This window comes from Neovison vison, chromosome 7 (assembly GCF_020171115.1).
Source record: "Neovison vison isolate M4711 chromosome 7, ASM_NN_V1, whole genome shotgun sequence".
NCBI lineage: Eukaryota > Metazoa > Chordata > Mammalia > Carnivora > Mustelidae > Neogale > Neogale vison.
Window position 1 is genome coordinate 45651936 of NC_058097.1, and position 11651 is coordinate 45663586.

The following is an 11651-nucleotide window of genomic DNA, read 5'->3' on the forward strand; positions in this document are numbered from 1 at the left end:
TAGAACTGTTTTTGCTAACAATGATCAATCAATCGGAATAAGTCAATTGCCTTCTGCGATGCCTTGAGTGATTCCCATTGTAAATGGAAAATTAACTCCATAGTTTTGTACTGCCTATTTTAGTTCCTTCAATAATTTGAAGGGAAAAGGGCTCATGCCTGGTCTCACAGATACCATTAGGGTTGTTAGGATCATGTCCTGGAGCGACATGTTCTCTAATAATAACTGGGAAATTAAAATGTAAGGCATCTAGGTCTCCCACTCGCTGTGCTTCAAGGAGGCCTTTCTGAATGGCTGATAGCATGTATTTTTTCATCTTTTTCACTAAATGGTCCCTTCTTATAGGATGGTGGGGCCGATGGTGGCAGTGCCATTTGCACCTTTTGTTCTGTTATTGGAGGAGGAGGAGGAGGAGATTCCTCCCTTATATATTCCTTTACGGTGGCCTTAGTAATTTCTTTCTCCTGGATGGCATGTTCAGGTTCCTCTTTTTTAGTTTCTCCTGAACATTCATTATCACTCTCCAAATCAGGGGTTTGTAAAGGCTCCAAAACGGAGTGAATGAGGGTCCAAGTAGACCATATAGTAATTGGAATTGGTTTTCCTTTAGCATGCAAAAGTTTTAACTCATGACCTACTTTTTCCATGTTTGTAAATCTAAAGTCCCTAATATAGGGAACCAGGAGCAATGTTCTTAAATTACTTTTTTTTAAGGTTTTATTTATTTATTTGACAGACAGAAAGATCACAAGTAGGCAGAGAGGCAGGCAGAGAGAGAGGGGGAAGCAGGCTCCCTGCTGAGCAGAGAGCCCAATGTGGGGCTCAATCCCAGGACCTTGAGATCATGACCTGAGCTGAAAGCAGAGGCTTAACCCACTGAGCCGCCCAGGCACCCTGTGTTCTTAAATTACTTTTAAAAGCTCCATTAGTTGGCCCTCGCTGAATTTTGCTCTTCCTGCCTTTAGGAGCCGTCTCAATAAGCAAACGTAAGGGCGATAATCGTTTGTGCTCTCTAGATTACCCATACCCTGCGATAAGTACTCACAACTCACCAGCGGGAAAAAGGCACAGCCGTGCAAAACTCACATTGGGGTTTCTTCTCCAGTTTCATTTCTGGTCCCTGTTCAGGCGCCACTTGCCGCTTCCTGGCGTCGCATGGGAGAAGAATGAGGCACAAACAAGTCAGCTGCAAGAGAAAGGGCGCAGGAGACAACAGTAGAGAAGATTGTCACCCCGAACAACTCCTCAGTCCTGCTTTTATTAGATAGAAACAGTAACCAACAGAAGAGCTGAAGAAGGCCAAACACTAGTCACATGCCTTTTAGATCAACAAGGAGGGCAAAATATGTCTGTAAAAGTAGTATAAAGTTTAGAGTTGAACAAGCACATTCAAAGGACTTTGGAAGGGGAGGTGAACCATGAGAGATTATGGACTCTGAAAAACAATCTGAGGGTTTTGAAGTGGCGGCGAGTGGGAGATCGGGGTATCAGGTGGTGGGTATTATAGAGGGCACGGATTGCACGGAGCACTGGGTGTGGTGCAAAAATAATGAATACTGTTCTGCTGAAAAGAAAAAAAAAAGAAAGAAAAAAAGGACTTATCTAACTAGTCACAGGCCCTCTTGGGTGGGGGGTCGGGGGTGTTGATAACCACCCTGAAGCAGGTGGCATTCCACCCTGAGCTACCCCGCATCCCCAGCTGCTCTGCTTCAAGGCCTTATATCGTCCTCTTCCCCTGAGGCCTGGTGCCGGTATGTATTTTTCTTGAGGCTGCATCTAAATGTACTTGGTAACTAGTAAAATTTCCCATGGGTTATATTTTAAGTAATACATTGTTCTGAGGGACAGTTACACCTTCTTGTTTCTCAAGAGGTTGTGGCCCAACCTTCTCCTGGAGCCCTGAGCGCTCCCCACTGAGAGGACCCTGGGGAACCCCTCTGCATCCACACAGGTGGAAAATCATCCCTACCAGCCTTTTGTGGTCCCAGGCAGCAGCGGGGACTCAGCTTAGTTCTCTACCTCTGCTGGGGTTCCAATTGCTTCTGGAGAAGTTCATTTCCCCTTTACCTGCATGTCTCTGTGTCTGCATAGTTCAGACGTGCTGTGAGCGGTAGTCTGGTATTCTCCAGTGGGCACACGAACGAGCCACCTGGATGCAGAGTCTGGACCCAGGACACCATCACCACGACGGGACCCCCAGCCCATGCTCATCTTACCTGGTCTGGAAACTCACAGCTCCCCTTCCCTTCCATGACCCCGACACCCAATCCCCATACTCACTCTGGGGGGTGCAGTTCAGGACGACATCAGCAAATGGGAACTGAGGAGCAGAGCAAGGACACACCGCCCAAGGTCAGGCTGGCAGTGGACAGTCCAAGAATAGTTCAGTGAAGATCCGCTTTCCTGCAAAATCAGAGCTCTAGCCCAAATACATGTCCCCTGATGCTCGCACACAGACCGCAGGGTGAGGAGGTCAGCTCAGCCCCAGGAACAAGGGGCACCTAGGAGCCAGGACGGACGGTCTGGGATGTTCCCAGCAAGGCCAGAGGTGGACAGTGTCAGAGCAAAACAGAGAAGTCTTTGGAGGCAGTGACAGAAAGAGAGCCCACACTCCGGGGCCATGAGCGGGGTAGTGTTCCATTCCCCATGTGCCTGTATCTCTCCTCTGGGCTCATTGTCACCATGACCTTGACCTGAGCCATTCAGAGATGTCACATGAGTGTGCTGACATGAGCTTCCCAGCACAGCAGGAACCTATGTCCCCTGCAGCAGCTCTGGGTCTGGAGACCCATCCATGGTGAGGACCCAGGGGTGTGCTGGGGAAAAGGAGACCCCATGGGGAGGCTTTGGGAGGGAAGGACCTGCCCTGGTCTCCTCACCTGAATGGGATATCTTAGGAAGCCTGGGAGTCCACCAGACACACCGTCATGGACACCAAAGCAGGGCTCAGGGGAGGGACTTACTGTTCCCCTTCCTGTGGGGCTGCTCACGTGACAACACCGTGACAGGCAGAACTGGCCACCGCATGGCCACAACCTTTGTGTCTGTCTGTCCCGTGGTCACAGTCGACCCTCCATCTGCACAGCAAGAACCAGAGAGAGGAGACGCCATGACCCCCACCCTCACAGCCCTGCTCTGTCTCGGTGATATATGAGGAGGGGAGGGGACACTCTAGTCTGGGAGGGACCCACCCCACAGACAGGCCCTGGTCTGTCGGAGACCCCTGGCTCAGGAGGCTCACGGGAGGAGGGGATCTGCTAGGATTTGGGGCAAACCTCTCACAGGGACTCTCTTCCAGGGCTGAGTCTGGGCTCCAGGACCCAAGCCCAGACAGGTGAGTCTGATCCCAGGGGTCCCAGTCCTACCTCCTCACTGGAGACAGGGGCCACTCACCAGGCAGCAGGGGATGGAGAACAGATGTTCTGGGTTGACCGAGGGGGACGTCTAGGGGTTTGGGGCAGAGCTGGGACCTGGGGGTGGGGAAGGTCTGTGTCCCAGCCTCTGTTTCCTTCCAGGGACCCTCCCCAGACCCACTGTCTGGGCTGAGCCAGGCTCTGTGATGCCTTGGGGGACATCTGTGACCATCTGGTGTCAGGGGAGCTTGGAGGCCCAGGAGTACCGCTTGCTTAAAGAGGGAGAGTTAGAGACCTGGGACAGACAGAAGCCACTGGAAACCAAAGACAAGGTCAAATTCCCCATCACACACATGGCAGACATATATGCAGGAAGATACCGCTGTGACTATCTCAGTCCCACTGGCTGGTCAGAGCCCAGTGACCCCCTGGAGCTGGTGGTGGTGACAGGTGCGAGCCCACTCAGGGTCCCAGCCCCAGGCTCTGCCCTCAGGAAGGGAGTGGGCTCTCAGCTGTCTCCTCTCACAGCCCAGCCTGGGGACAATGTGGGAGATCTGAGCCTCATTTCACACCACGCCCTCCTCCTCTCCTAGGATCCCAGGGCAAACCCAGCCTCTCAGCCCTGCCCAGCCCAGTCGTGACCTCAGGAGGGAACGTGACCCTCCAGTGTGCCTCACGGATGGGATTTCACAGGTTCATCCTGATGAAGGAAGGAGAGCGCCAGCCCTCCTGGACCCTGGACTCCCAGCCAGCCCCCCATGGGAGGACCCAGGCCCTATTCCCTGTAGGCCCCGTGACCCCCAGCCTCAGCTGGACGTTCAGATGCTACGGCTATTACAGCAACACCCCCCAGGTGTGGTCGGACCCCAGTGACCCCCTGGAGCTGCTGGTCTCAGGTGAGAAAGTCAGACTGTTGCCCCATCTGTGTTTTGAGGCACCAGACAGGTTAGCAGGGACTCTGCTCCCAGGGGAGCCCCAATGAGACGTGGGTGAGGGGACCACGGGGACTCGCAGGTCAGCGTCACTGACCGTGATGGACGGTGAGACCCGGGGATCAGGACGGGAGAAGGGAGGTTTGGGGAGAAGAAGCCCCTGCCATCCACGGCTGGTCTCTCCTAGGTGTGTCAGGGAAGCCCTCCCTCCTGACCCAGCAGGACAGAGCCTCTGGACAGAGGCTGTCCCTCCAGTGTCGCTCTGATGTTGGCTACAACAAATTCGCTCTGTCCAAGGAGGGGGCACCTGACCTTCCACAGCGGCTTAGCCGGCAGACCCAGTCTGGGCTCTCGGGGGCAACCTTCTACCTGGGCCTGGTGAGACCCTCCCATGGGGGCCGGTACAAGTGCTACGGTGGACACAACCTCTCCTCTGAATGGTCGGCCCCTAGTGACCCCCTGGACATCCTGCTCGCAGGTGAGGTCTCACGGCGTCTGTCAGGACTCCAGACTCTGCACAGGTCCTGCCAGGCGAGCCCCAGGTGGTGGTGGCCGGGACCAGGGGTGAGGGGTCCTCAGGGAGGGAGAGAGACAGAGAGAGACAGGGGATAGGAAGGGACAGACTCGGAGGACACAGACAGACGCAGTTCAGATCAAGGGCTGGACAGTCCCTCACCCGCCCTTCCTCTCTCTAGGACAGCTCTCCTACACACCCTCCCTCTCAGTGCTGCCTGGACCCACGGTGGCCCCAGGAGAGAATGTGACCCTGCTGTGTCAGTCTCGGAGCTCTGTGGACACTTTCCTTCTGTCCAAGGAGGGGGCAGCCGATCCCCCGCTGCGTCTTAGATCACAGTACCGAGCTGGGCAGCACCAGGCTGAATTCCCCATGAGTCCTGTGACCTCAGCCCACGGGGGGTCCTACAGGTGCTATGGCTCCGCCAGCACCTCCCCCTACCTGTTGTCACAGCCCAGTGATCCTCTGGAGCTCCTGGTCTCAGGTGAGGGTCCCTGACCTTGTCCCCTCTGTGCCCCAACATTTTCTTCAGGGCCCTGGGACCAGGAGGGGTCTGGTCTAGGATGGAAGTGAGGGGTTCCAAGGGAGTGTCCGCAGAGGGTCCACCCCTCACGGTGCAGGAGGTAAACAGGCCCTCCCACACTTGCCCATCCCTCGCCCCAGCCCCAGGATTCTCCTGGGAGAGGAGGAGCTTTGGGGGTCACAGGGCACTTGAGGAGGAAGAGTGAGAGCAGAGACAGGGTCTCAGGGGAAGCTCCAGCCCCTCCACACTCCTGTCTTTTTCCCAGGACCCTCTATGGACCCCAGCCGCCTGACCACGGGCCCCCCGACCACAGGGCCAGGCTCAGTAGACTGTGAGTCACAAGGGCTGCTCTCCAGGGACTTTTCTTCTAGGCTCTCAGAGATGCCAGGGAGATGATGGGGCTCCAGGAGCTCTGAGGCTGGTGAGGGGGGCTGGGGTGGGCATGGCAGGGGGAGGGGCCCAGTGGGGGAGGTGCAGCCCAGTACCACACCCTTACTGACCCCAGAGGCTCTGAGGGTGAGTGAGGGTCTCTGTCTGCCTTGGTGGGTGGGTCCATGGGGAGCGGGTTCTGAGCTGCCTCTCAGTTCAGAGTCCTCTGGTGGCGCTGGCTGGCACATGCCCCTCCCCCATGTGTTGTCACAGCCGTGGTCCCCTGGAGTCCTGGTCTCAGGTGAGCGGCCCTGACCTTGTGCTGTCTGAGCTCTCTCAGCTCAGGACACAAGTCTCTGGAAAGCCTGACACAGTAACACATGTGGGGATTGCAGGGGCTCCACAGAGGAGGGTCCTGCCCTGGAAAGGTTGGGAAGATCCACAGTGTGCACCTGGGGTCCCCCATCCTGCAGTCTCAGCAGAGGAAGGAGTAGGGGCTGCGTGGGCGGTGAGCGATGACAATGGTGAGTGGACAGCGCCTCCCACTCACCTCCTGTCCCTCCATAGCAGAATCTGACGGTGTTGTCAGCCCCCCGTACGCTCTCCTGGACAGAAGCCTCCCCACGTGCGGGCACCACTCTGCTGCCCCCACCCCCGTGCTCACCTGGGGGCCTCCATGCCTCTCAGTGCACACCTGAGAGCCAGGAGGGTGGAGTCTGGCTCACGGGAATCCCCAGGGAGGCTGCACCCCATGTCCGTGTACACTGGTGTCCACTCTGTGTTGTGTGTGGTCGCTGGTCCAGTGTCTCTGTGTCTGCTTCTCATACCTTCTAGAGCAGCACCTGCAGATGATGACAAAGGGAACTCAGGTGACAGGGACGCCAGACTCAGAAACCAGTCCTCTTTCTCCTGTATGCATTGGGGTTAGACTGGATTCACACAGTCCTTTTGGGGAACGAGCTCTGGGCACTCCCAGGTCTTTCTATTATTATTATTTAATTTTTTAATTTAAAAGTCTTTTAATTTAATTTAAATTTAATTTTTTTATTTAATTTTTTAAATTATATTTTATTTTTCCGTGTTCCAGAATTCTTTGTTTATGCACCACACCCGGTGCTCCATGCAATTTGTGCCATCCTTAATACCCACCACCAGGCTCTCCCAACCCCCTGCCCCTCCGCTCTGAAACCCTCAGTTTGTTTCTCAGAGTCCACAGTCTCTCATGGTTCGTCTCCCCCTCCGATTTCCCCCAACTCCCTTCTCCTCTCCAATTCCCAATGTCCTCCATGTTATTCCTTATGCTCCACAAATAAGTGAAACCATATGATAATTGACTTTTCTCTGCTTGACTTATTTCACTCAGCATAATCTCTTCCAGTCCCGTCCATGTTGCTACAAAAGTTGGGTATTCATCCTTTCTGATGGAGGCATAATACTCCATAGTGTATAAGGACCACATCTTCCTTATCCATTCATCCATTGAAGGGCATCTTGGCTCTTTCCACAGTTTGACTATCATGGACATTGCTGCCATGAACATTGGGGTACAGATGGCCCTTCTTTTTACTACATCTGTATCTTTGGGGTCAATACCCAGTAGTGCAACTGCAAGGTCATAGGGTAGCCTTACTTTTAATTTCTTAAGGAATCTCCACACTGTTTTCCAGAATGGCTGCACCAGCTTGCATTCCCACCAACAGTGTAAGAGGGTCCCCCTTTCTCCACATCCTCTCCAACACTTGGTGTTTCCTGTCTTGTTAATTTTGGCCATTCTTACTGGTGTGAGGTGGTATCGCAATGTGGTTTTGATTTGAATTTCCCTGATGGCTAGTGAAGGTGAACATTTTTTCATTTGTCTGTTAGCCATTTGTCTGTCTTATTTGGAGAAGTGTCTGTTCATGCCTCCTCCCCTTTTTTGACATGATTATCTGTTTTTTGGGGTGTTGAGTTTGAGGAGTTCTTTACAGATTTTGGATATCAGCCCTTTGTTTGTAGTGTCATTTGCAAATATCTTCTCCCATTCCATGGGTTGCCTCGTTGTTTTGTTGACTGTTTCCTTTGCTGTGCAGAAACTTTACATCCTGATGAAGTCCCAAAAGTTCATTTTTGCTTTTGTTTTCCTTGCCTTTTTAGACATGGCTTGAAAGAAGTTGCTGTGACCAAAGTCGGAGAGGTTACTGCCTATGTTCTCTTCTAGGATTTTGATAGATTGCTGCCTCACATTGAGGTCTTTTATCCATTTTGAATTTATCTTTGTGTATGGTATCAGAGAATGGTCAAGTTTCATCCTTCTCTACACAGCTGTCCAGTTTTCCCAGCACCATTTATTGAAGAGACTGTCTTTTTTCCACTGGATATTTTCCCCTGCTTTGTCGAAGATAAGTTGGCCATAGAGTTGAGGGTCCATATCTGGGCTCTACTCTATTCCGCTGGTCTGTGTGTCTGTTTTTGTGCCTGTACCATGCTGTCTTGGTAATCACAGCTTCATAATAAAGCTGGAAGTCAGGCAACATGATAACCCCAGCTTTGTTTTTCTTTTTCAACATTTCCTTAGTGATTTGAGGTCTTTTCTGCTTGATACAAATTTTAGGATTGTTTGTTCCAGCACTTTGAAATATGCTGGTGGTATTTTGTTTGGGATGGCACTGAAAGTATAGATTGCTCTGGGCAGTAGAGATATTTTAACAATGTTTATTCTTCTGATCCATGAGCATGGAATAGCCTTCCATCTTTTTGTGTCTTCTTCAATTTCTTTCATGAGTGTTCTGTAGTCCCTTGAGTACAGATCCTTTACTAACTGTTCAATTGGTGCTACCGAGTCTTAGCACATTTTTGATGAGTCTCACTTTGTTATTTTTCCATGTATAACATTCAGTGATTTGTCACATACATGAACTTCAAAGTCTTTGAACTTCATTCCTATAAGTGGTGTCACTTCATAGTCTATTATAGGAACAGCTCACCCACTCTAACACCACGTACGTCAGCTGTCTGAGTAATTGCTGAGCAAGCCTAAGAGAAGTGTGGGTTTGGGTGTATTTTTATATCCTGTGAACTCACTGTGCTCTCTCCCTTTCAACCACTGTTCAATATGCTGCCGAAAATGATCATAACCACAAACACGTGGAAATTTCACTGTCTCATGTCTAAAATGCACAGCTATGTTTCTCACTTCAAAGGACAGAGAAAATAGCCACAAGATTCACGTCACGGAAACAACTTGATTTATACCCAAAACTGACTTTAAAAGCAAGCTCATTAAAAATCTATTTTTATATCGAAAGCACTGTTGACCTATCTATTTCAACTCATTTTCCTGCTTCATTAGGATCTTATTAAAAATGCATTCTTGGGGGGCATCTGGGTGACTCAGTGGGTTAAGCCTCTGCCTTCAGCTCAGGTCATGATCTCAGAGTCCTGGGATCGAGACCTGCATCGGGCTCTCTGCTCAGCAGGGAGCCTGCTTCCCCCACTCTCTTTCTCTGCCTGCTTCCCTGCCTACTTATGATCTCTCTCTCTCTCTTAAATAAATAAATAAAATCTTTTTAAAAAATTTTTAATGCATTATTTTCCTGAAAGATGTCTGTCTGCTGAACAGCTATGCTTTCTCCTTGATTTTAACAATACAAGGCTCTTTAGAAAGGCTTCCTGGTTTCAGACATTTGGGGGTTAACCCAACCACATAACATTTACTGTTCACTGGTATTTTCTGAATTCAATAAGGTAATATTACTTAGACTATTTGGATGAATCTTTATAATAAGAATTGGTTCATATTTTGTTTTTTCTTTTTTTTTTTTTACTTTCTTGGTTTTCATATGAAAACTGGGTTAAGAGATGTCAACGATTTCATATATGAAATCCACATGTATGCACTTCCTCAGGTCTGGTCTGTGATTTAGTGGGGACAGAGGTTGTCTTTTCAATGCAAACAAAATGATTATCTATCCCGACTTGAAATCTCACCAGATTTCTAGAGGTTGTCCCCAAATAGCGAGATGATGATGGAGACTCCTTCTTCTGGGCACATGTCCCTGACCTGCCTCTAGTTCCCCAAAGCCTGAGTCCAGACTTTCCTGTCCCCATCCTGTCCCCACATGCCACAGACTGACCACCCTCCTGTTGAGGAACAGACAGACCATACTGAGCAGAGAACATGCAAGGACATGATGATTTCTGTGCTGGGAGGCCATTTTTCTCTGCAACCCTGATCTGGTGGGGCACAACCAGAATCTATCCCGAGTGACTCAGGAGCAAAGTCTGAAATTAAAGAGAACAAGGAGGCTTAAGGAATCCAGTGAGGAGAGCAGAGGAAAGCCCTCTAGTGCAGAGAAGGGCTAGTTCAGGAACTGTCCATAGTGACAAGCTGAGGACAGGCTAGACGGGGGTCTCCAACTCCTTCCATCAGCTTCCATCCTACCTGCAGAAGCAGCTGGCACCGTGAGCCCACCCCAAAACAAGTCAGACCCCAGCAGTGGAGAGTAGGAGAAATTCTAAGTGATGGGACTGCTGTGGAGAGGGGTGTCCTGTCCAGGGGAGGCAGGTCCCCTGCGTGGACATGCAGGATATGGGGGATGTGGGTCTTCTCTGACCTCTGCAACCTCTCTGTCCTCATTCCTAGGCTTGGACCCCAGAGATTACACGGTGGAGAATCTGACCTGCATGGGCGTGGCTGCCTTGATCCTGGTGGTCCTCGGGATTCTGCTGCTAGAGGCTCAGCACAGCAAGAGAAGGACCCCAGACACAGCCAGGAGCTAAACATGAAGGGGAACAAGCCACCATTATATATGGCAGAGCTGTGGGCATGCATCCCAGGTGCCCAGAGGCATCTGGAGGAAAGACTGCAGCTCACCCTCGCTGATCTGTCTGCTGACAACATCAAGGGGGAGCATGGTTCAGGTGCAGGACATGTCGGGGCTGCTTCCTGCCCAGGACTTGTCCCCCATGACCTGTGGTGCTTTCCCTCCTGCATTGCTGGACATCCTTGACTGCCCCCGTCTTTCCTCATCCCTGTGACTTGAGGGTTCATCCCAAACAGCAGGGCTGGTTCATACCTTCTTACAGTGGCAGCTCTGGTCCACCTTCATGGGATACATTTTCCTTTACTTTCCATTTCCACCTTCCCTGATGTCCACTATTGTCCTCCATCCCTTCAGCGCAAAACACAGACTCTGTTTTCATAAGTAAATAAGTTGGTGAAAATCAGGTCTGCGTTGGAACAGATGACTCCAAAACCATTCCCTGAACCCTCTCTAGACTCACAGAGCTCTTCTGTCCTCATGCGGTGACACCTGGTGGAATCTTCCAGAGACACCATCAGTTTGAGTGAGCTCAGGGATGTGTGAGGTGCAAGGAATAAATGTTTTTTTTATTTTAAGTTGTGATTCATAACATTTGCCCATTTCTTTGGTGTAAACACACCCATCATGGGCAACATCAAGGAGCCATGTGAATGCACTGTGCACCCAGGTGGGAGTCATGGATACACCATCTTCACGAGTGAATGTGATCCTGCAGGGGACACACCTCACTGGAGACCCCAAAGTGCACGTGTGTGTGTGTGTGTGTGTGTGCGCGCGCGTGCACATGTGGGGATGTTTGTGTGTGAGGCTGGGTCTGTCTCCAATATTTTCCAGTGCTTACGTGTCAGCTATTTTTCCTTCATGCTGTACCTTCTCCATCCTGGCCTCCTGTAAACGCCTGGGCTCCTGTCCACATCTGGGTTCCTAATCTTAATTTTTTTTAAGATTTTATTTATTATTTAAATGAGAGAGAGAGTGAGGGCAGGCGCTGAGGGACAGGGACAAACATACTCTGGGCAGAAAACAGAGCTTGACCTCAGCCTAGACCCACAGCTCAATCCAACGACCTTGAGATCATGACCTAAACCAAACTCAAGAGTCAGAGACTTGAAGGCACCAAGCAGCCCCAGGCGCCCCCTGGATTCCTGTTCTAAGTGA

At 51.0% G+C, this 11651-nt stretch overlaps 1 protein-coding gene across 1 annotated transcript; it reads left to right on the plus strand.

The window, feature by feature from the left end:
• Positions 1–3109: 3109 nt before the first annotated feature.
• LOC122911666 (leukocyte immunoglobulin-like receptor subfamily A member 6) lies at positions 3110–10176 on the plus strand. Its single transcript, XM_044256613.1, has 7 exons — positions 3110–3143; positions 3299–3334; positions 3516–3803; positions 3947–4249; positions 4473–4763; positions 4981–5289; positions 10124–10176. The coding sequence occupies exons 1-7, from the start codon at positions 3110–3112 to the stop codon at positions 10174–10176; spliced, it is 1314 nt and encodes a 437-aa protein (XP_044112548.1).
• Positions 10177–11651: the final 1475 nt, after the last annotated feature.